Here is a 25,910-nt window from a genome sequence, read left to right on the forward strand (position 1 = left end):
CATAAATAAGTACTATATAAATATTAGTTCTAATGTAAAGGTGAAATGAAGGGATATTAAAAATGAAGTGATAGATACTAACCCAAATTAATAAACATATGTGTTTTGGTTTTGCCTTAGGGTTGTGCTCGAGTTGGTCTGAGTGCAGGCACAGGAATTGGGGTTTCATCAGCTCTTGTTAGCAACCAGAACTCCAACAATGACGATAACAATGCCCAGAATAACAATGCCAACATCCACGACAACAATCACCATCACCCAGATGACTCAGACGAGGAGAATGACTTTCGGCAAGATCTACAGCCAGGAGAGCAGCAGTTTGCAGCTGACGGTAACCCAGATCTTTTGTGAGCTCCACACAGAAATGATTTTTACTTTGTATTGTATTTCTGCTTTATCCTGTTCCCTTTTGCCCCTGTTTCAACTTGTCACTTTCCACACTGAGGAAAGTTAGTTGATAAGGAACATGAGGGAGTAGGTGAAATTTTTCTCTTTTCTTGCTTGTTTCAAAACTGTTTTTGTCCACAGACTGTGTAAGAATACTTACAGAATGGGAGGGATTACAGATGCCGGGGAAATTAGGGTAGAGTGGTAACTCTTGAGGTCTGAGACTGAACTTTCAGGATTTAGACAAAGGAGTATCTTTTATTGTCTCCCAGACCAATGGATAGCATGAACATTAAGAGCATTTCTGGATATTTGAAGAACTGAAAGATTAATACCAACCATGGGCTACACATTGGCACCTTTCATGTACCTTTAATCATTAGGTCTTCACTTCCACACAGCAGATTAAGTACATTAGCTAAGAAGGACTATTCTATTTCATTTATGTAATTGTCTGTCCAGTTCGTTAATATATACTGAATACTTACGGTGTGCCAACCCATGTGTGAAGGTGCTCCATCCATCCCTCTGTTGATGAGTGAAGTGATGTAAGATTGTTTTGTTACCAAATTTTCCAGTTTCCCAGTTCACGCTTAGGAACTAGAAAAGGAATCTTTTCTAGCCATCCTTTTGTTGCTCCCCATTTGCCTACTCTTGCACATAGTAATTAATGAGAAATAGGGTACTCCGATACTATGTACCTGCTTTTACAATGAGATGTACTGTGTACAGGGCATGATTTCCTTTAGGGGCACTCTGAGTATACAGTTTTTGACAAAAGAATCATCTATAGACAATGTCTTCACTTTCTCATCTCACTTGGTCCCTATAGAACTCTCCACTTTGGCTCTTGGCAAAGTCACTAGTGATTGTCTTACTGAATCTGAAGGTCATTTCGCGACTTTCATCTAATTTGACATCTCAGCAGCATTAAACATTGTTGCCTAGACTTGTACACTCTTGAGACACTTTCTTCTCTCGGCATCTCTGAAACCATTTTGCTGATTTTTCTCCTACTTCATTTTCCTTTGCTTGTGGCACCTCCTGTGTTCCACTTTTGTCCACGATAGCTTTCTCTACACATTTTCACTCAAGCTCAAGGTTTTAGTACCAGCTATATGGTATTAAATCCAAATCTTTATTTCCAGCCTTGACTTTTATACTTTTCTGCAGTAAATGCAGCTGTCTAGCTCTGTACTTTATGTCCATGGTGTACTCTTACGCATTTCAAACCTAGGTAAAATCTTTCCCCAACAATCTCCCTTAAAAATGCAAAAATAAAAGTGCAGAGCCAACAGGTGTTAAGGGAACGAGAGGGCAAGACAGTCACATATTGTCCCTTTGCTTTGTTGTCCTGAGTGCTACGGTACCTAGTACAGGTTACTACCACCATAAAGATCTGCGTGTCAGAGGACATGGACTCTACATGGGAAACTTACAGCAGCTGCCATTCAGAACTACCCAAATCCTGTGAACTCATTTTTGGTTTGAGTTGACACACAGATTATAGACTTCACTAGAAGATTAATTTGCCATAGACTTCTTCTCAGTACAGTGGAGAATACCTGCCGTTGTGAAATCACATATTGTTGCAACAAGGACCAAAAAGATACTCAACAACATATTTGATTTAATTTGTATCTGTATTTGATTTAAGAAAGGAAAATGGAACTTACATCTTAATTTGATTTGTAAATATGGTTTCAGAAGATGAGAGATTTGGCATAAAAACCAAATACACAAGATACAGGATAAGCTATTTTGATTTAAGAAGCCATAATTACAATGAAAGGATTCAGCTTCAGCAGTTACCTAGGACTATTGTCAAGTACAGTATCTTCAAAATGCTGTTTAATCCTGAGAAGCAAAGAATAAATACATAATGTATAAAGCATAATTGTATAAAGCATACATAAATGCCAGGATTGAAGGATTAAACAGCTTCAACAAGAGGAAGCCTAAGAAAACCAGAGGCAATGGCAGCATTTGTAGAGAAAGGAAGATTGATAGAAAACATTAGATTCCACAGGTCACTCCCACGTGGTAGTGTGTTCAGTTGTATTTGTTATTAAACATGTATACACACACACACAACACACACACACACATATAAGTTAGATTCCCCCCCCACACACAAAATAAGGAACTAGAAAAAGACTGATCTTTGGTTGAAATAAAGAGAAATACAAGGCTTCATAATAAAAGGGGTAATGGGGAATTATGTTAAACAGTTGACTAATATTGATGGTTCACATCTTCAAGTGAAAATAATAATTTAAAAATTTCTTTGAAATGGGTATTAACATGTTCACTCTCCTTTATATACAATTTGAAGACTTTTCACGTCTGGACCGGGTGCAGTGCACGTGCCTATAAGCTAAGGAGGTTGAGGCGGGAGGATGGCTTGAGTAGGGAGTTTTCAAGAATGTAGTGAGCTATGATCACACCATTACACTCCAGCCTGGGTGACAGAGGGAGACCTTGAGTCTTAAAACAAATCTTTACATGCATGGCCTTTACTTGGTTTTGGACCAGCCCCAGAATGAAGCAGCACCAGTCTTAATTGCTCTATTGTATTTAACTTCTTCAGCTTGCATGAGGTAATTTACTATAAAAGAGGGGCATTGTATAATTTTAAAAGCTATTTAATTTGTATAAATTAACTCCAACAAAACTATGATTTATTGTTTCACAGTTACTATATTTATCAAAATTTTATAATTTGGCAGGATATTATCTTAAATTTGTACTTTCAGAAGTCTTATAACTTAGAGTACTCAATTATGAGCTAGTTAGCTGAAAATGTAACTTGATTACCTGAATTTTGCAGCATTCTAGAATAAGAATAAATGTTTACAATTTTTGGTGGGGTTTTTTTGTTGTTGTTTTTGTGTTTTTGTTTTTGTTTTTGTTTTTGTTTTGAGATAGAGTCTCACTGTCACTCAGGCTGAAGGGTAGTGGCGTGATCATAGCTCACTGTAGCCTCAAACTCCTGGGTTCAAGTGATCCTTCCACCTGAGCCTCCTGAGTAGCTGGGACTACAAATGCGTGACACCACTCTCAGCTGATTTTTCAAAAAAATTTATGTAGAGATAGGGTCTCACTGAATTGCCCAGTCTGGTCTTGAACTTTTGGCCTCAAGTGATCCTCATGCCTCAGCCTCCCAAAATGCTAGGATTACAGGCATGAGTCAGTCACTGTGCCCCACAATGTTCATTTTTTTTTAACAATTTACATTTGCCTATAAGTATCAAAATTATGCTTCTGTAATTGCTAAAGCATAGTGTCTATTTTTATGTAACTACTTTTTAAGTAATTATAACTTTAAAGCATAGTTTTACCTATACATCATTTAACTAATTTTCTCTCTTGATTTAAAACATACATTCCAGGTACTTAATGCTTTTAAATATGGCATCATGGTGAACCTCTTTTCTCATCCCTCCACCCCAGTTAGCCTAAATTGACTGCCAAGTGAAATTGCTCTGCAGTTTTATTTATGGCAGTGGTTTTTAAACTTGAGTGTGCATCAGAATCACCTGGAGGACTTGTTAAAACACGTTGCTGATTTTTGCGCTCAGAGTTCCAGTTATTTGGTCTGTGTGAGGCTAGATAATATGGTTTTGTTTTTGTTTTTAAATAGAGATGGAATCTCATGTATTGCCCAGGCTGTCTCAACTCCTGGGCTCAAGCAATCCAACCAACTCAGCTTCCCAAAATGCTGGGGTTACAGGTGTGAGCCAGTGCTCCAAGCCAATAATTTGATTTTTTTTTTTTTCTTGAGACAGAGTCTCACTCTGTCTCCCAGGCTGGAGTACAGTGGCATGATCTTGGCTGACTACAACCTCCACCTCCTGGGTTCAAGCAATTCTCCTGCCTCAGCCTCCCAAGTAGCTGGGACTACAGGCGCATGCCATCACACCCAGCTAATATTTTGTATTTTTAGTACAGATGGGGTTTCACTGTGTTAGCCAGGATGGTCTCGATCTCCTGACCTCACAATCTACCCACACTGGCCTCCCAAAGTACCGGGATTATAGGCGTGAGCCACCATACCCAGCCAAGAATTTGAATTTTCAGCAAGTACCCAGATGGTGCTGATGCTGCTGGTCTGGGACTATACTTTGAAAACCACTGATTTTGTAAAATTTTTATTTTTGAAGCCTAAGGGGTTTGCAGTCTGAAAAAAAAAAACCAGTAAATGTATTTTGTTTTATACTTTGGGGCAGGTAGTTGTCAACCACTAAATATTATGTCTGATAGTACATTTCTATTAATCTATGCAACAATTTCGTTGCATAAAAATTATTTTGTTAAGAGGCAATGAATTCTTTATAACACTTTTTTTTACAGCTGAAGTAACATTTCAGCTAAACAAAACATTTGGTGAATATTGATACTTGATTATAAGTTAGCATACATATGTATGTATGTATAATATATATGTATACATATATATAACTTTCTGTAAGTTAAAACTGTTCTGAAAAAGATGTACTACCATAATGATAAAATATTTTCCAACAAAGGAAAAAAGTCAAAACCATGAATCATTTGTATCTTCACTAGCCCAGAGGCACCACCATCCAATTTAATTACCAGAGACTAAAGTCAAGACATTATGCTTTTTGTCAAAACCAAGAATCATTTGTGTCTTCACTAGCCCAAAGGCACCACAATGCGATTTAATTACCAGAGACTAAAATCAAGACATTATGCTTTTTTCTTTACTTCCTAACTGCTCTCCAAGTCATTTACCAAATCTTGTTGAATGTCTCTAATACATCTCTCCAGTATGCCTACATCTCTCCTTTCCCATTGTACTACCGCTACATCAGACCTTTCTCTTTTTTTTAACCTAAATGTTTTAATAGCTTTAAAATTGGCCTATTTTCTTACCCAGCCAAAATTAGTTCTTACAGCAGCCAGGGCAGTCTTTTAACAAACCAGACAATATTGATAGCTTACTCAAAACTTTTTAATAGCTTCCCATTGCCTTGGAATAAGATCCAGGTTCTTGAATTGGACCACCAACTGCTGTATGATCTGGCCTGCCCTCATCTTGTACTACCTCCACCACTACATCATGCTTGAGCATGACAGCTGGCGTCTACCATTGCACTAACTACTGCCTCTTAGAATTCCCTCCCTCCATCTTTTCATGGCTGGCTCCTTCTTGACTTTTAGTTCTTAGCTTAAATGTTAATCTCAGAGATGTCTTTCCTTGCCATCTGATCTTAAGCAGCCACTAGTTTATTCTCTGTCACATCGCACTTTTTGTTACATAAGACATTACTATCTGATGTTTTTATTTTTATTTTTTAAATTTTTTCTTCCCCAACTAGAGTAAGCCGTGAGACTAGGGATCTTGAATATCACCACTGTTTTTCAGCTCCAAGGAATACTAACAAATTGTAGTAGACGCTCAGTAAGTATTCAAATGTATGCAAAGAAATCGTTTAAACAACTTTTGGGTATCATATTAAATGTTTGCACAGGCTATTCTGGCAACCTAAAAGCAGTCGCTCAGCAGCTTTGGAAAACCTTATCACGTTAATATTTGAATGTACTTCTTTTCATGCCATTCCCTGCATAAAAACCTTCTAGTGGTTTCCCTCTGCCTACAGCAAACAATTCTAAGCTTTTTAGCAAGGCTTTCTAAGCTTTTAACAATCTGGAGCCCAGGCTACCTTTTTAGCCTTGTTTTTTCTTTTGCATCCCTATCACAACACAGATACTGTTTTTTGTTACCACTGGACCACTATTCTTCCGAAAAATGTAGCATTCTTCCTGGTATGGTAGTATATGAAATGTTACCTTATTTCAGTGAACCCTTCCTTGACCCAATTAGAGAATTAGGTGCTCCTTGTCTATGTTCCCTTTGCACTTTTGAATTGTTATAGGTCTTAGCAATTATATTCTGACCTTATTTTATGTGTCTAACATCTTTGCCAGAATGTGTTCATCCTCTTTGAGAGCAAGGAGTATAAATTTCCCACCTGCTCGTAGTTTCTGTAGTGTAGTAGGCTCTAGAAACTGTTCAATTTAAATCCTAGCAAACTATTAAAACATCTAGGCCTCCATTTCCTCAACTGCAAAAATCAGGCTAATAATAATGCTAGCCTGATTGCTATGAGAAATAAGTAAGAAAATGTTTCTATAAACATTTAGCATAGAGCCTGCCATAGAGTATGTACACATTAATTACTGCTACTCATAATTGTTAGTCAGTTGAATGAAAGAAGAAAATTGATTGGTTTTTATCATGAAAGATTTCTAGGCAAGGTCATTTCTCATTTTGGCAATGACTGAAATATAGATATTGCAGGCTAGAGCTGGACAATTATTCAGGGGGAGGTGTGCTATTGTGTATATTTAAAACCAAAGCAATTCCCACTGTCCCCATGAAATTTCAAACCTCTCCCATATAATTCAGTGACGTTAATCTGAATGGTATCTTTTTGGCTTAATCATGTTTTGCCTTGTTTCTTTGTTAACAGTTTGAGTTTGTATGAGTTTGATGGGCTTTCTCCACCAAATGTTTCTTTCCCATCTGTGATTTTCTCTCCTGTAGACTGATTAAATACTTCTTAATGTCTGCAGTAACAAGCACAGTATATGCAGTATATGCTATTCTTTCAGGGCAGGCCTAGTAATCAGCGGGACTGTTCAATTCTTAGGGCGGCCACAGTTTTGCCTGCCATTGTAGTTCTTTATACTTCTCTTGGTTTTTACTTTGTGTATATTTTTGTTTAAGCATTAAATGAGATGGAAGACATCGTCCAAGAAGATGGAGAGGTGGTGGCCGAGAGTGGAAATAATACTCCAGCTCACAGCCAGGCAATTATTCCTGTGGATGTTGATGAGGAACAAGCAGGTAATCATGTGATCTACCCCACATTCATCATTCTGAAACTGTGGCCTAACTCTAATGAAGTACGTGAGACACCGAGAATGGTTGTTTTCTGACCTTTCAGCTAATGATGTGTTTTATGCTATTGATTACTGAGAACTGTAATACATTGCTGGTATTCTCGTTGCATGTATATATATGTCACTAAAGTTTGTCTTTTATTATTTGTGACTGCAGCAACAACTGCTTTTTCTGTATAGCCACATGTGCATGTGTGTATCCGTGTATGTGTAGAAAAAGAAAGCACTCAAATTGTTGATGGGAAAATAAATGACCTGATTAAATATTCTGCTTTTGCCCTCCCCTCAATTCAGTTAGAGAGGAGGAGCAGTTGAGAAGTTGACCTGGTTTAGTAAACAGACCAAAACTTAGCCTCTGTTTGCCATTGGCTGACTTAAGACAAGATATAGAGTCGTAGGCCCTTAAAGATTAACTCGCACAGCCTTTCATTTTACAGATGGGGGAATTAATTTTCTTTCAAAAATTTAAATGATGTGCTCAACACCAGTCAGCCAGTAATCGAGGGATAGAATTGAAATTGAGAAAACTCAAGTTTTCTCATTCCCTGCCTGTTGGAATGCTGCCTTGTCTTTGAATGGAAAATATGCTATCCTGTTTTAAGTGTGTGACAGATGCAGTCACTCATTCAACAAATATTTATTGAGTGCCTACTCTGTGTCAGGCATTGTACAGTGTGACAGGAAAAAAGCTAGGTTCCTCGGAGCATACATTTATTGATGGAGCTAATATTAGTCACTTGTCAGAGAGAATTAGGTTATAAGAACTAGGTTTAAAAGCTATACTGCCAAGCAGATAAAACATTTTTTACATAAATACACATATTCAACCAAAAGGTAACATGCATCTAGCCTTCAAAAATATATCTGCTACATCTAATGAGATAGATCCATACTCAAAGAATACAGTCTTGTTTACCAGTCCCATACATTTCTGAATTCATCTTCATTTACTTAACCTTGGCTCATATGTTTGAAAAATTGAGAAAATATGTAGCTTATTTTTAAAATTATTATCACTGTTATTTAGATTATTTTTAGGATGATTTTATGCTACTCTTTGAAGTAGTGAAGGTCCTGCAAGGGAATGCTGTATGAGTGTCTATTTTAATTTGCCTTTAGAAATGCATCAAGTTGGTTGGCATATTAATCATACTTAATGTTGACATAATGGTTTAGAGTTAAGTTGCTTTCACAGTATCTTATCCAAGTGTATTATCAGTTAAAATGTGTGCCAGGGGAGGCTGCCTAGAGCCACAAAGCATCTCTATTGATTCCAGAGCCCTGGAAACAGTACTTCGTATTAGACCCTTTCTTGCACAAAAAGTAACTGTTAGGCCTGTACTTTTTCTTTTTTAGGACCCAGTGGTCTTCAGCGTGTAGTAAAACCAACCCCAATTACTGTTCATGATTCAGAGAGCGATGATGAAGAAGATAGTCTAGAACTCCAAGAAGTCTGGATTCCTAAGAACGGTACTCGGCGTTACTCTGAACGTGAAGAGAAAACTGGAGAGTCAGTGCAGTCCAGGGAATTGTCAGGTGAGAAATTATGTCTTTCTCTGAACTGTTAATGACAGTCACTATCAGAACTGACACACTTGGCCTTAATATGACAACTTGGGTGCAGTTAACATATATTATGGAATGTGACAGGAAGCAAGGAATGCACTTGCCCAAGTAAGAGGGAAATCTGGGTGGTGCTCTTGTAGGCAATACAACACAACAGTGGTGTGGAATGAGGGCTCAGGGAAGAAAAGAAGGATTCTAAGTCTACAGTGGAGGCTTTAGTTGTGGCATCAGGGTGTCAGAGATTAGTGAGTGAAAAGCCTGTGCCTCATGTAAGAGATGACTACTGAGTCATCCAGAGCAATGAAAAGCAACCATTCACCAGTTGATAATCTGTCCAGTTGTGCTTAATGAGTATTGGTGGCTAGTTTGGTGCTTGAAGGAGTCCTAAAGTACATTTTTATAATCCCTCACATCCCTTTAAATCTAGGCAACAACCCTCTGCAATGCCTCACCAAGAAACTGTACTTCTCTTAACTTTGAAGTTCATACTTCTTCCTTGTCTTTCCTTCCCTTTTGTTTCTCCGAACCATGTGCTTACCACTTTTAGCAAAGGATATATTTTTTACAAATTGTCCAGTCATTTTTCCTTGGGTACCCTTACTCAATATTTTTGAATGTTCAATACACATTTAACACTGACCCTGAAACATTTATGTAGTACTATTATCTGGAAAGTTTAGTTCTTTGGACTTGGAATAATTTGCTAATCATTGGCTGATTATTCAATTTTTATTTCTTTTAAGAGATTCAGATAACTTTATACTGTGGTTGAAAGAAGGTTTTATGGAAACTGAAATTTAGGAAAAGTAATATGACCAGCTGACTAACCTAACTTTCCCAGACAGTGCAGTTTCTAAATTTAGCAACTAAATCCTCTGTTGGCCAGACAAAACCTATTTATTCCTTTATATCTTCATTGAGCTTTATTGTGCCCCAGGTATTGTGTTAGGCACTGTGAGGGATACAGAGATGAGTAAGTCATGGTCTCTCTTTACAGAAGTTCTAGTCTGGTTGAAGAGTCATGTCAAAAACAATAGGTAGTAATATTACAGGGCACATACTGCAACCACAGTTGATTTGGGGTGGGAGTGCAGAAGAGATGGAGTAGAGGACCAGGGCTGACAAATTGGTGAGAACAAAGGCCCTGAGGTAGTAAAGCAAGGGTATATTGAGAGAAAAGCTGGAGCTGGAATGTAGAATGTATATGGAGGGGACAACATGGAAAGATGGTTTGGAATTAGATCATAGTGAGGCTTGAAGGCATAGCTAAGGAGTATAAACCAGGTAGACACTAGGGAGCCATAGAGAATTTTATAGCAGCTCAATGATGTGATCACAGTTATACTTTAGGAAAATTAGTGTTTAGTATACATTATTTCCTGTTCCAAATTTACTCTTGCGTGTTGTCCAGAATTTGTACTGAAATCTTTTCTTTTCCTCGGGCCGTTCTTCTTTTTCTATAAGCAGTAAGTGGAAAAGGCAAGACTCCACTTCGAAAGAGGTACAACTCCCATCAGATGGGCCAGTCGAAGCAGTTTCCCCTCGAGGAAAGCAGCTGTGAGAAAGGCTGTCAGGTCACCAGTGAGCAGATCAAAGCCGATATGAAAGCAGCTAGGGATATTCCTGAAAAGAAAAAAAACAAGGATGTTTATCCCAGCTGCAGCAGCACCACCGCCAGCACAGTGGGAAACTCCAGCTCACACAGCACTGCTTCTCAAAGCCCCGACTTTGTAAGGACGGTGAACAGCGGCGGCTCTTCCGAGCCTAGCCCTACAGAAGTGGATGTGTCCAGGCAGTGTGCCTGCTCCCCCGGTGGGTCAGAGGACTCTGAGGCCATGGAGGAGGGAGATGCAGAGAGTTCTGTCTGCCCCAGATGCTGCTGTCACAGGCCCCAGGAATCCCAAAGGAGAACTAGCAGGTGTTCTGATGAGGAACGTCCTTCAACCAGCCGAGCCTGTGTTGTGAATGGCCCGGATGGTACGAGATCCGCCTTTTCCTTTAGGACTCTGCCACAAGGGGGGTCTTCAGGCCCAGCACATGATGAGAGGACTAATGGGAGTGGCTCTGGGGCTACAGGTGAGGACAGGAGGGGGAGCTCCCAGCCTGAGAGTTGTGACGTGCAGTCTAATGAAGACTACCCTCGGAGGCCCCTAACCAGGGCCAGGAGCAGACTGTCCCATGTACTGCTGGTATCTGAGTCAGGTATGACAATGCTCCTAGGATTAGCAACTGCAGGGTAGGGCTGCAGAAAGGCATGAACTTGTTTCATGAGTTTTCTTACAAAAAGCCAGTTTGGCAAATTAAATTCTGTTTTGGGGTTTTGTGGGTCTTGCAGATTTTAAACTAATTTTCAGCAATGGTTTGGTGGGTGGGGGTGTAAAACAGTTTATACAATGTCCAACCTGGAAATCTCAAGCAGTTCAGCTTTTAAGGAAAGTGGCACTGTGTATATTTTCCCTAAATATAACACTGACTGACACCTAAGCCCCAGTAGATGAACTCTGCTACCATCACACACTTAGAGAAGTCTTAACTTAGGAAAGTTTTAAACCTTAGCCAAAAGGCAAGGACTTGACGTTGCTGGAGCTGGGGCAGCACATCTCAGTGCAGCTTCCTGGGTATAGCCCTCTCTTTGTCTCTGCAGGACTTAGTAATTTTTTCAGAAATCTAGTTTTGCTTCAGTTCAAGTAAGGTTTGCCAGGAGATAAGCAGGTAAGTAAATGGTTTGGCTGAGAATTATTTTGGTGAAAATACTCAGAACAAATAATGTGTATTTAATTTCATTAATGTTTATAATGTATAGCCAAGGGATTGGGTGGAATGGGTATAAGCACATTTATTAATCATAAGTCTGTTTCTATTTCTGATCTTATTTTTAAGTACTCTTTCCTGCCCTTATTATATCATTACTACCTGACAGTGAATAATAAATGTATTTTAATTTTCTTCAAGTAGCCCTCAATTTTAAAATATTAAAATCAGTCCCAGAACATAGGCAGTCAGTGCTTTTTGTATATTCTAAACAGAAGTAATTGAATCATACAGAGCTAAACAGAACAAAAGTAAGCTTTCATAAGATACATTTGAGACCTTAATTGTGTGCTAGTTACCATAGTTGCATAAACTCATTGAAATAGATGAGTTTTATTTGAAGACTTTTTTATGCTTTGCAAACAGTAGTTCTGCCATATGGTGAAAATACTTTTCCCAGCTTCAATTGTAAATGTTTGATAATATCTTTTTTAAAAAATTGGTGGTAAGATATAACTTTACCATTCAGTACAGTGTGTAATTCAGCGGCACTAAATACATTCACCTTGTTATGCAGCTGTCACCACCAACCATCTGAACTTTTTCATCATCCCAAACTGAAACTCTGTGCCCAGTAAACAGTATCTGCCTCCTATGACACCTTTTGTTGTGTGATTTTTCATATTTGCAAAGTCAGATCTGCGTGTTTTCCTTTATGAGTTCATTTTTATACGGTGAAAGGCCTTTCCTACACTTGGTTCAGATAATTGTGCCCATCTTCTTATTCCTTTATTCATTGATTTCGGTTTAGTTCCTTAGTTCAGTTGGAATTTTATTTCAATCTGTGGGAACTAATATTAAATTTTTATTCCAAACCATCACCAGCTTGTTTCAGTACTGGTTATGGATGTCTATTCTTGTGCTATTATTTTGAAACGCTCTTTTCTCATCTACTAAATTCTTAGACATACTTAGGTTAATCTCTGGTCATTCTCTTCTGTTCCAGTGTTCTGTCTTCTTTCGTTATTCTTTTTCAAAATTTCCTTGACTAGCCATGCATTTGCCATTTATTTTTATAGATATGCTTTGTAATATTTTTATCAAGTTCCAAAAACTAATCTTGCTTTTTGTTTGGAATTGCATTCAATTGATAACTGAAACATAATTGTCATTTTAACAGCACTGAGTCTTCCTGTTTAGGGACTGTTATGTTTGCCGTTTTACTTACATGTCTTGATAAAATTTTTTCGTTTTTTGTTGTTTTGTTTTTAATACAGAACCTTCATATTAACCATTGAAATTTTGATGTTATTTTTTGCCTGGTGTTCTGCTTATCCCTTAACTATTTTATTCTGACTTTTTTCATGTCTAGAACTTTTTTAAGTTAAATCATTCTCTGGATTTAAAATAAAGAAAATATTTATGTAGTGCTTCTTATTGCATTTATTATGTGATTTTTTTTTCAATTTGAGAAGACTTCTAATGTCTGTAACATGGTTATACTAGGTAAATTATTTGCTAATATATTTTAGATTTATAAAAATGTCTATTTACTTTGAATAGTAGTTTTTTGGGGTAGATATCAAAGTACTGATTTTAATATTATTATAGTCCCTTTTGGAAAGGACAAGAAGTTATTTGGGTGGCTTACAAATTATGATGATGATGATGATTATTATTATTATTATTATTTTTGAGATGAAGTCCTCTGTGTCGCCCAGGCTGGAGTGCAGTGGCGCCATCTCAGCTCACTGCAGCCTCTACCTCCCGGGTTCAAGTGATTCTCCTACCTCAGCCTCTCGAGTAGCTGGGATTACAGGCGCCTACCACCATGCCTAGCTAATTTTTGTGTTTTTAGTGGAGACAGGGGTTCCCCATGTTGGCCAGGCTGGTCTCAAACTCCTGACCTCAGGTGATCCACCCACCTCAGCCTCCTAAAGTGCTGGGATTACAGGCATGAGCCACCGTGCCCGGCCCAAATTATTTTTAATCTGGCATGTTTTTTAAAGAGAAAAATCCAAACTAATAAAGGAAAAAACTTGAATGTTAAAGATTTTTAAAAATCAGTTCAAAAAAAAGTAACATTTGAGATCTTTGGTTTTTAATTTATGACCCTGTGGAGTGTTAAAGCCATTTTAGAAGCTAATATAATTGTTTTGTGAATTTATATTTTGGGAATAAATACCTGTAAGTTGCTTTTAATCCTCACTGTATAACAATTTATAAAGTAAATATTAGAGAAATAAATAATTGGATTGTCAAAGAATAACATTTAAGATTAAAATAGTTGCTATAAATGTTAAACACTTTCCCTGACACCCCAAGACTGGATTGATCTGCCTTTCTCTGTTTCTGTAGCATCTTCAACATTAATGTGAACCACACTCTGTTGTAATTTCTTGTTTTACTGTCTTCCTTTCTGGTAGACTGTGAGCTCCATGAGAACAAGGACAGTCTCTGCTTTTTCACCAGTATATTTCTATCCTTTAGCACCATGTCTTACACATGGTATGGGGCTTAGATAATAACTGTGAACATAATAAGTATAGACACCATCATATGAGGTATTGTTGATGCTAGTGGATGTTTTGAATTACTAAAAAAATGTTCCTAAACAAAATTAATTTTCTCTAAACAGGGAGGGAGGCATAAGAGAATAACAACAAACACACAAACTTTTTTCCTTATGTATCAGAAATGTTTGTTTTTCAAGCTCATATATGTATAAAGTGTGACTTCATTTTATAACTTTTCTTAGAAAATGTAAACTACCAGTTTGGGTACCCTGGAGAGCAGGAAACTTTACCTAATTTTGAACCCCATACTCTGTTAAATTAAGGGGGAAGGGAGAGAGCAATCCAGGAAGGTGAGATACTTGAAAATCAGATCACAAAAGGAGATTACTGAGAGAAGATTCTTACTAGAACCCTGTCATGTAGCAGTGGAAACCGGCTTGCTTTTTGTTTGTTCATTTTCATTGTTGTGGTACTGGGAGAGGGAGCCAGGACTTATTAGAGGTTTTAAAAGGTTTGTGAATTTTGGCTATCAGGTGAAATGTGCTGCCTTTAGAAGGTTCCTTGTCAATGAAGATGATTTGATTTTGGATGAAGTTCCTTCAGGATACTGTGGGAGAAGGCCTACATTGTGTTGTGTGGTTAGTAGTCTTCATGTTTTGTTGGAACTCCAGAATTTTGCTTCGTTTCAAGGTCCTTGGAGGAAGTTTGATGGGTAGAGCTCTTGGGCTCCTTTTCGGCCTTCAGCCAAAGCAGCTGCTTTGAATTGTTTTACAGAGTAGAATTTCACAGACTTCAATGGTGTAGAAAGGATTTTGTTGTGTAAAAAAATCAGACTGAATCTCTACGGTTCCCATCTAAGCCCAAGCCTTTGGGAATTTGCAGTATTCGTTCTCATTTCTTTGTCTTTTTTTGTGATCTTTCATGTTTGAGATTACAGAATTACTGATATTACAGAATTACCAAGTGGAATGTTTATAATTAGCAGTACTATCTAAAAAAACAGTATGGTGGTAATTTAATTCGTGAAAGTCGGTTGTATTTAATTCTATATATGCTCTGCTACAGTATGATTAAGTATCAAAAACGAGAATGATGACTAATGTATTTTCTTAGAATATATATGTGCTTAAGTTTTAGCTATGAATTTAGCACTCGTTTTTAAATTAAATAAGGACAATATTTGCTTATTTCAAAGTGTATTGCTTCAGAACAGTACCAGTAAATAAGGGCCTTATTAACCAGGGTTTGACAGATGAAAGATTTCAGGTTTTCTAGCTTAGTAACTGGTGCTAGATTTCCTGGGTTTGACTCCTGGTTCCCATTTAGCACTGTGGCAAGTTTTTGTACCTTCCCGTGCTTCAGTTTCCTAATATGTAAAACAGGGAGAACAATAAATCCATCTCAGAGCTATTGTAAGGATTGAGTTAATACAAGTAAAACCCTTAGAACAGTGCCTGACACACAGTAAGAGCTCGGTAAATACTTGTTATTCTGTTTTACCTGCGGTGCATTCATTCATTCATTCATTCTGTAAGTGTTGAGTGCCAGTTCATTCAATAAATGTTCATTTTATCTCATTGCTAGTGACTGACATTGAAATAAAGATGAATTAAGAGAGTGTTGTTGCCTTTAACGAGCTTTTATGTAACTAGACCAACAAAACAAGTATAAAAGGAACTATTAGGGCAGTATGTAATGTGTGGGGATCAAGGGTGCTTTGTTAGAACTAAGTGTTTGAGTTGGACCTTTCCCAGATGGGTCGTATTTCAAAAAGTAGGGTCAGAAAAGGTGTTCTGGGCAGAAGAAGCTAGAGCAATTGATGACTTCGGAGACATTAGCAGTGGGAGATGATAGGGTATGGTGTGGAGAATGGGCAGAGCTGAAGCATAGCTCCAAATGTCAAGCATTGAAACATTCATTAAGCTTCAGTCAATAATTTGAAAGTTTTTTAGTAGGAAAGATAGGAGTTCAATTCACCAATAGTATTTAGGATGGGATGAGTCAGAGAGACTGGAAGTAGGAATGTTTATTAGATTATTAGGATGACCTAGGTATGAGAAGGGTTGTTATATTTGATGTAGATATGTTTGAAGTAATGGAGGGTGATCCTGTTTTGAAACAATCCATTGGAAATACCAATATAACTGTATTCCATTGGGAACCAAATTGTAGATTTGGGAATTGCCTTGATGGTATTCATACATATGTGATTGAATGTGCTTGAGGGAAAGAAAGCAAGGCTAAAGTTTTGGTTTTTCTTCTTTTTTACCTTTTTTAGAAGTAGCCAAAACAAAGCCACGTCACGCCATGAAACGGAAGCGGACAGCAGATAAATCCACCAGTACAAGTGATCCTGTGATCGAGGATGACCATGTGCAGGTAGAGGAAAATCCCCTCACTTACCTTTATCACAGTCTAGCCCAGTTCCTAAGTAATGCATGCAAACTAAAGTTTGTATCTTTATATAGTTTCTAATTTTTCTCCTTGTAGGTTCTTGTATTAAAATCCAAGAATCTCGTTGGAGTCACTATGACCAATTGTGGAATCACAGATCTAGTGCTAAAAGACTGTCCCAAGATGATGTTCATCCATGGTATGTATTTGGGCCCGTATTATACACGAGCATCATGAATGAGTTAAAAGAATTAGGAACTCATAAATACTGTAATAACATTACCGTCTTATTTTCTTAAAGGAAATATTGTGTTGGGTTATCTTTAGTTCCGCCTTTGTTCTAGTTCTCAAAGTATTACTCCATAGTATTTCTGAGCATCATGTAGAGAAACTTGGTTCATCTTTTAAAATAGCCTGTCTCCAAAGGATAATTACTGCCTGATCTGGCAGAGTAAATAACAGCCTGCATAGGCTTTGGAGTCAGATAGACCTCAGCTTGATTGCTGGCTTGGTCATTTACCAGCTGTGTGACTTGGACATGGTTTTTGAGGGAAGCGCCGACTGGGCCTCAAGTGTATAACTGCTCTGTATTTGATTGAGATGATTAATTGTATCTTTACTTCATGGCACATTATCATTTATCCAAGCCCCTTTTTCTTTTTAGTCTCATGTCCCTCATTGTTAATCTCATCCGCTCCCACCATCTATACTCGTGTATTGAACATATATCTTTCCAGTGTACCTTTTATATCTTTCTTTATATATGTGTCTGTCTCAAACATAGGGTATTAATTTTTATGATTTCTTAAAATTTTAGTTACATAGTATATCCTATAATTGATCTATTAATTTTACCTTTTTATTCAAAATTATATTTTAGATATCCATCCATGTAAAATTATGAAGATCTGACTTATTTCCTTGCCTTGGGCAAGTTTTATAATTTTCTGTCTTCATTTTTTTCAATCTGTAAACTGTGCGTAATTATGCTTAACTCATAAAGCATTTGTGAAAGTTAAATGCAGTGATTGATATGTTTCTGTATGTATATGTATACAGGCATACCTTAGAGACACTGCAGGTTTGGTTCTAGACCACCATTATAAAAGGTATATCACAATAAAGCGAATCATATGAATTTTTTTTATTTTCCAGTGCATATAAAAGTTATGTTTACACTATAGTCGATTAAATGTGAAGTAGCATTGTATTTTTTTAAAAAATTTATGTACCTTAATTTAAAAGCACTTCATTGGCTAGGCACGGAGCCTCACTCCTGTAATCACAGCACTTTGGGAGGCTGTGGCAGGCGGATCACCTGAGACTAGGAGTTTGAGACCGGCCTGGCCAACATGGCAAAACTCTGTCTCTACTAAAAATACAAAAATTAGCCAGGGGTGGTGGCTCATGCCTGTAATCCCAGCTACTTGGGAGGCAGAGGCAAGAGAATCGCTTGAACATAGGAGGCAGAGGTTGCAGTGAGCCAAGATCATGCCTCTGCACTCTAGCCTGGACAACAGAGCAAGACACTATCTCAGAAAAAAACAAAATAAAATAAAAACACTTTATTATTCAAAGATGCTGACAATCACCTGAACCTTTAGCAAGTCATAATCTTTTTGCTGGTAGAGAGTCTTGCCCATATGTTGAGAGCCTTGCCCTGGGTTAGGCTTTGGCTTAGGGAATGTAGTGGCTGGTTTGATCTGTCTAGACCACTCAGACTTTCTCCATATCAGCAATATGGCTCTTTTGCTTTCTTACCATTTGTGGGTTCACTGGAATAGCACTTGTAATTTCTTTCAAGAACTTCTCCTTGGCGTTCACACCTTGGTTAACTGGCACAAGAGACCTGGCTTTTGACCCATCTCAGCTTTCAGCGTGACTTCCTCATCAAGCTTAATCATTGCTATCTTTTTATTTTAAAGTGAGATTTGTGACTCTTCCTTTTGTTGGAACACTTGGAGGCCACTGTAGAGTTATTAATTAGCCTAATTTCAACATCATTATATCTCAGGGAGTAGGGAGACCTGAGGGAAAGGGAGAGAGACAGGGGAACAGCCTGTTGGGGGAGCAGTCAGGACATACACAACATTTATTAAGTTCACTTACATTGGTGCAGTTTGTGGCACCCCACAATTAAAATAGTAACATCAGAGATCATTGATCACAGACCACCATAATGGATAAAATAATAATGAAAAAGTTTGAAATACTGCAAGAATTATTAAAAATGTAACACAAAGACTCAAAGTGAGCACATGCTTACTAAAAAAATGGCATCAGTGGACGCTCAATTCGTGGTTGCCACAGACCTTGTGTAAAGAATGCAATGTCTGTGAAGCACAATAAAGTGCAATAAAATGAGAAATGCCTGTATATGTACATATACATGATATATGCACACACCCACACACACAGTACAGGGTCTGACCTCTAGTAATGCCTAGTGATGTTATTACACGTTGAGCATCTCTAATCTAAAAATCAAAATGCCCAAGTGCTTTAAAATTCAGAACTTTTTGAGCACTCACATGATGCTAAAAGGAAATGTTCATTGGAGTGCATTTCAGATTTCAGATATTTTTTATTAGGGTAAGTATATAATGTAAATACTCCAAAATTTGAAGAAAAATTTGAAATCTAAAACACTTCTGATCCCAAGTATTTCAGATAAAGGTTAGTCAACCTGTATTGCAAAAAATATTAAGAGGTTTATTTTGTTTTGTTTTACGTCTCCTACCATATTAGTAGTAAACAAAGAAATCCCGTTAAAAGGTATTTACCAAACATTTTGTCATAAACTAAGGAGAATCCAAGAAAGGAGAGATGAAACTGAGATTCAGGCACTACTCTGAATTCTACAAAAGTTCAGACCTTTGGGACCCCAACTCTATTGTTTACTCTGAAGAAATAGTGCTTTTCTCTATCCCAGCCAATGAGGTCTTTGGTCCTAAAACATCTTAAATCACTGTCTCCTATTGGAGTTTCCTTCTACAATAGAGAACACAGGCTCTTCAAAAGCTCAGAGTTCATAACAGTAGGGGTACTCACCCTAGCCTTTCAGTAGCACTGAAAGAACTTTCATTCTGTCAGTCCCTACACCCTTTGAGCTCTGAGAATATAAAACTCAATTTTCAGACTCTGCCGGTTGGCACCTCATTCCATTCCTTTCTCTACTCTGAGCTCTCCAAGAATCTGACTGGTTTTCTTCTTTTTACTTTGATGATTCTTCCTGTACATTCTCTAACCTAATGATGGATCACACGGCCTCAGGCCCAGCCTTCTCCCCTTTAAACCAAATTGTTTGGCTCAGCTTATCATGGGGAGAGGATCTTAGCTTAGTCTGTAGATAGTGGCTAAGTTAATGACGGAGGAGATGATTAAATGAGATTAGAACTGACCTTAGCCATGTCTGATTTTATAGCTAGCAACCATTGGATCCTTACTGTCATCTAGCGCTTTCCTTTCCTCTGTTGCTGTCCTCAACACCAATTCCCCTCCTTTCCACCATGTCACAGAAGGAGAAAATGAATGTGAGAGGCAGGAGTCTCGCTCAGTGTTTAAATGTCAAGTTAGTTACACTAGATTGTGCAAGACGATGATGACATTTGGGTCAAGGATGTTACAGAAGATGTCTGTGAAATGTTAAAAAGATCAGGCAAATCAGCCTGTGGTTTTATAATCTTTTCCATTTGATCTTCTCTCTCAAGTTGGACCTGGTTGCAGTCTGCAGTGAAAATTGGACCAGGTTGAAATTTGAGATTAAAAAAAAGAGAAGGAAATATTTTTCTGAAGTTGGTATACTAGTTCAGTTAAATGTGTTTATTATATCAAAATTACTTTTTTCTGACTTCGTGTTTTATATGTCAAACAGAAAAACTAATCATGTTTTAGACCAGCATTTCAATAGAACTTTAATGTTCTGTGTGTACACTGTTCAATATGATGGTAACCACTAACCACCTGGCTACTATATTGGACTGAATAGCTTTAGACCAAAATACCCAAATGTGTTTCTGGGTCTTTTTTTCAAGGTTCTGCTTTTACATTTGTGACAGGAATTAAAAGCCAACTCTGCTCATTCCTGAGAGTGAATGTAAGGTAATATAGGTGAATTATTTCAGGTCTGATTGTTAACTATAAAAATGTATAATAGTTATTCATTTTTTAAATAAATATTTCCTAAACAGTTTCTGTCTGGGCAAGTCATTTTCTAGGGCTTGGTTTTCTTAACAGTAAAAATCTTAGAAAAAGGCACTTTAATGCGCCCCTTCTACCTTCTTTTGACGTAAACAGAACCACATTTTCAAATTTTTTTGTTAACTGCCATTTGTACTCTATGATATTATTTGACCTGTGTTAAAGATGTTTGTTACTGCAGTATTTTGTGCTAACAAAAATTAGGCCATCTCTCCAAAGATTATATGTATAGAGCTTACCATTGTTTTCATTTTGTAGCTACCAGGTGCAGGGTACTAAAACATTTAAAAGTAGAAAATGCACCAATTGTAAACCGATTTGACTATGCACAGTGCAAGAAACTGAACATGGATCAGGTACTAGACCAGATACTAAGAATGCCACCCGAGAGAAACCGCATCATATACCTACGCCCAATGCAGCAGGTAACGAGCTTTGCTCCTTTCCGATGATACACATATTGTGATTTTTTTTTTTTTTTTTAGTCTTTAGCCTTTTGGATTTGGCATTCATTCACTTCCAACCTACAGTAATGATATTTTAGTTTTTACAAGTTATATGTGATGCAGGGAGTTGTTATTCCACAGGTTTTTATACTTATTAAAAGTTACTTGTGGTTAAGAACACAGTCTCTGGTTCAGACTGCCTGATTAAATTCCTGGCTGTCTGACCTGTGGCAGATTATTTGACTTCTATGTCTTAGTTTCTTCATCTGTAAAATTAGAATAATAATGATATACCAAGGATTATTGTGATATTTAATATATGTGAAACGCTAAAACAGGTGGTAGTATATAGTAAGCCATCATATAACTACTATTAGTGTCATTATCATTATTAAGAGTATATTGTATATAAGGTTCTGTGCTTAATGCCAAAAGAGGGTTTAAAGGAAATTTTAAATCAGCCTGGCCTCAAAAGAGTCAGGTCATCATATTGTCAAGTGTCTCAAAAGTTACAATATGCCGGGTGCGAAAAAATACACAACACATGATCCTTCCCTCAAGGAGTTTGCCTTCCCAAAAGGGAGATAAACACATATGCCACTGAGATGGCAGAGTGAGATTTCATAACTAGAGATGGGAGAGGGGTATGCCATGAGAAAACAGCAATGTTATCAAAGGCTCCTAGAAGACAAGAAAATGCATTCTCTCTTAAAGACTGGGCAGCAGTCCCATTTCAATAGGGTATATGTTACTACTCATTCACAGTTCTATAATGCAGTCAGGACTTAATAAAGGACATACCCAGAAGTAGATTCTGAGTTTACTGACATCATTTATCTCAATCAGGATTCTCTGGTTTACTAAGCTTTTAAATATAACAGTGAGATATAAATTGCCAAGTTCCCTAGACAGAAGAGTTTGCAAAATTATTCCCAGCATGACAAACTGTTTTCAGGTCTGTATGTGACTATTTGATTTTCAAATCAGCCAGAGATTTCAAAACGGAAGGTCCGTGGAAAGATTGTTGAAGCTCTAGGAGAGAGATTTCTAAGGCATTCTCTTTGTTGAAGGTGTTTCTTTATGATGTCTTCCGCAGGTGGACACGCTAACTTTGGAGCAGAAGCTGTTTAGTGGTCCCTACCCCTATCACATCTGTATTATCCATGAATTCAGCAACCCTCCCAATGTCCGGAATAAGGTGCGCATTCGCAGCTGGATGGACACGATAGCAAACATCAATCAGTAAGTAACTCTGTGGCCCCTAAAGGCCTTTTTAGTCATTTCTCATAGCAGGGACTCCCAGAAGCAAATCCCAATTTTTCTTTATTTTAAATGATTCCATCTCAGCTTTTCAGACAAGCTTATCCTGAAGTTAACATAAGTGAGAAACTGAGGGAAACGAGGACTTAAAAGTTGACATAAGTGAGAAACTGAGGGAAACGAGGACTTAAAACTAAAAAGCATATGTATATATTTATGATCTTTAAAACATTAAAATTACAAGGAAAAATTGTACATGTACTTGTAACATTATTTAGCCTTGGGGCATGAAAAAAGAGATCAATTTGAAGAAGATCTTAAGACTATGATATTTTATATCAGAAAATTTGACTTTTGTATATTTGTTATATTAATGTTGCATTCAGCACCTTTTGTGTAGAAGACATGTGCTTAGAAAGTGACTTTCTTTCCCTGATATGATTTTGAAGACAGTGAAGAAAGTAGTTTTGACCTGACTACACTTGGATTCTGTAGTTTGATTGTATCCTACTTCTGTTAGGTATTTAATACTTTAAGATGTTTGGTAGAATCTGTGTCCGAAACAGTTTTGATGGTTCCTTCCTACCCGACACTCTAATTATTTCCAGTTTTGTAATTTTTACTTAATTTTTCCTGTTGCCTCCAGAGAGCTCATTAAATATGAATTCTTCCCTGAAGCCACTCGAAGTGAAGAAGACTTAAAGAAATACCCCAAGTACCCCTGGGGGAGAGAAATCTATACTTTAGAAGGTATTTACAAATATTTAGAAAGTTAAATAGCCTGTGCAGTAGCTTGCCCCTGTAATCCCAGCGACTCAGGAGGCTAAGGTGGGACGATCCCTTGAGCCCAAGAGTTCAAGACCAGCCTGGGAAACAAAACATGGCCCTTTCTCATTCACGAATGAATGAATGATCCATCAATCAATTAGTCAAACTGGTTTGGGCTTACAGCAAGCAGTAACCCAAATGTAGAGAATTATACTTTTTTTAAAAAGGAAAAGTTAAATAGCTATTAACTAGATGACTGGACATGCCTTAGGGAAGATATGAATGGGAGTCTTACAGTTCTTCAAAACATGGATGATTTTAATACCTGCAAGAAGTGGGAGCCAGATGAATATTGCTTTGCCTGTATGAGTCTTTACTATTTCTAGGACAATCAGAACCAGTGGTGAAACATAAAACATAAACAAAAATTACAAATTACTGTAGTTTGATAGCTGGAAATGATTTGAGGACACCTGACTCACTCTCTTTATTTTATATTTTACATTCTGCTTACAAAATACTGCAGAATTTGGCTCTATCAGCACTTCCACGCCAGTTAGCAATGTTACATTTGTCGTCTTTTAGGTGTTGTGGATGGAGCTCCATATTCCATGATTTCTGACTTCCCTTGGCTGAGGTCATTACGAGCAGCAGAGCCCAACAGCTTTGCTCGATACGACTTTGAAGATGATGAAGAAAGTAATTATGACCTGACTTGACATCTATTCTCTAGTTTAAGTATAGCCTACTGTGTTACATACTTAATATCTTTTTGTGAGTTAGGAGTAGTGCAGTGTTAAATGGTTTCCCATAGAAATGTTTTTTATTTACTCACTTCAAAACAGTTCTTTATTTGTACAATAGATGTTCAGTGGACTTACTAGGGATATATAAAGGCTGGTAGAAAGGATTCCCTTGGACAGATTTTCCTGTGTGGAAACTTATAATTTAGGTGTGGAAATTTGGGGAGAAATTTTTGAATGTAGTTTCTCTAAGTGGTAGCATACTTGAATATTTATTGTTAACCAAAGTGTTAAGAAAATACTTTATAAGGAAATGGATTTTATGAACTACATGCACACGTGTCTGACTTACCTTTGGTATAGTATTTTTACCTTGAGACTTTAAGCATGTACGCTGTCTTAGGCATCAAACATAAGAACAAACTGGTGGTGACCCATTCCTTGAGCTATTCATACGTCAGTTACATTATAGTGCAGTATATGGGAATATCCTATGGACCAGCTTATCAGTGATTTTCCAAATGATTCTGATTATCATATGTATCTCTCCTTTTATTTCTAATTTCGAAGGCACTATCTATGCTCCTAGAAGGAAAGGACAGCTGTCTGCAGACATCTGTATGGAAACAATAGGAGAGGAAATTTCAGAGATGCGTCAGATGAAGAAGGGTGTATTTCAGCGAGTAGTGGCAATTTTTATCCACTATTGTGATGTCAATGGAGAGCCAGTTGAAGATGACTACATTTAATTGGTCCCTCCTCCTTTCCAGCTATTTTGTCAGAAAGCAAGTAGGACCATCCAGCTGCCAGAGTGCTCCACAGAGACTTGAGGCATGCAGTTGGGAGGTCCTGGCTCAGTTTGCTATATAGGGAATGTATAAGGAACATCGAAATTGTATACAAAGATTTGTACATAAAAAATATACAAAGACGCTTCCTAAAGTACCAACTTTATATCCTATGTTTATACAATTTAATTTAAAAATTCATTTTAATGAAGACAGATAATTTGAAAGACTTTTGTTTTTCTTGACTTAATTCATAAAGTATCATTTTTTGACTGAGTCTCCATTTACTTCATTCTTAATGATTATTGTCATCCCTTTAAATCTGTGCCTTTTTCTTCTTGAGCGAAGCTGTTTGAGTAAACCTGTTGAAGAGTGTTTGTGTCTTGTGTGCTTTTTTGTTGTTACTAAAACACCAACTAAACCTTATAGTCAGACAAGGCTATATATGTTTCTGTACAAAGCTGTAGTTCTTTCTTAGTATTATAGTTGCCATGTTTCTTAAAATCAAGTAAAAAGACTTATGAGCTTAAAGAAAAGTGAGTTTGAGAGGGAAATGGAAAAGTTTCCAAAGTATTTCTAGTAATTTATTTCCACATTGAATTGTGTATATGCTTTATCTTAAATATAAAATAAAAGTTTATTAAAAACTTTTCTCTTGCCTTGGACCTGAATCCCTCTTTTTAAAGAAGAGTAGCAAATACTGCTCAGAAAAGCAGTGTATATATAGAGTTGTATCTAAGTAAGATTCCAGTGTAATCCAATTTCTGATCTCTGAAAGTTTTTAGCTATAAGATGTTCAACTCACAGAACTTTTTTTGTTCGTTTGTTTTGGTTTGGTTTTTTTTTTGAGATGGAGTTTCACTCTTGTTGCCCAGGCTGGAGTACAATGGCATGATCTCGGCTCACTGCAACTGCCTCCCGGGTTCAAGTGATGCTCCTCTCTCAGCCTCCTGAGTAGCTGGGATTATAGGCGCCCGCCACTATGCCTAGCTAATTTTTGGTATTTTTAGTAAAGGCAGGGTTTCACCGTGTTGGCCAGGCTGGTCTGGAACTCCCGACCTCAGGTGATCCGCCTGCCTCGGCCTCCCAAAGTACTAGGATTACAGGCAGAGCTCTTTAAGACAATACTGGGAACAGCAGAATTTTCCAAAATTCTGG

General features: G+C 37.4%; 1 protein-coding gene across 6 annotated transcripts in view; it reads left to right on the top strand.

The window, feature by feature from the left end:
* Positions 1-25,403, top strand: part of FBXO38 (F-box protein 38) — a 59,029-nt gene extending 33,626 nt beyond the window's left edge. For 2 of the 6 annotated variants that reach the window (XM_003900329.3, XM_017960038.3), the window contains exons 12-22: positions 121-331; positions 7,145-7,264; positions 8,677-8,856; positions 10,354-11,088; positions 16,432-16,532; positions 16,644-16,746; positions 21,006-21,172; positions 22,290-22,435; positions 23,100-23,203; positions 23,807-23,920; positions 24,535-25,403. In XM_003900329.3, coding sequence (XP_003900378.1) covers positions 121-331; positions 7,145-7,264; positions 8,677-8,856; positions 10,354-11,088; positions 16,432-16,532; positions 16,644-16,746; positions 21,006-21,172; positions 22,290-22,435; positions 23,100-23,203; positions 23,807-23,920; positions 24,535-24,713 — 2,160 coding nt within the window. In that variant the 3' untranslated portion in view covers positions 24,714-25,403. The remainder of the gene's footprint in view (positions 1-120; positions 332-7,144; positions 7,265-8,676; positions 8,857-10,353; positions 11,089-16,431; positions 16,533-16,643; positions 16,747-21,005; positions 21,173-22,289; positions 22,436-23,099; positions 23,204-23,806; positions 23,921-24,534) is intronic. The other 4 variants (XR_002522800.2, XM_009209350.3, XM_003900330.4 and 1 more) reach the window with 4 other exon arrangements.
* The last annotated feature ends 507 nt before the right edge of the window (positions 25,404-25,910 follow it).

Source organism: Papio anubis, chromosome 5 (assembly GCF_008728515.1).
Source record: "Papio anubis isolate 15944 chromosome 5, Panubis1.0, whole genome shotgun sequence".
Lineage (NCBI taxonomy): Eukaryota > Metazoa > Chordata > Mammalia > Primates > Cercopithecidae > Papio > Papio anubis.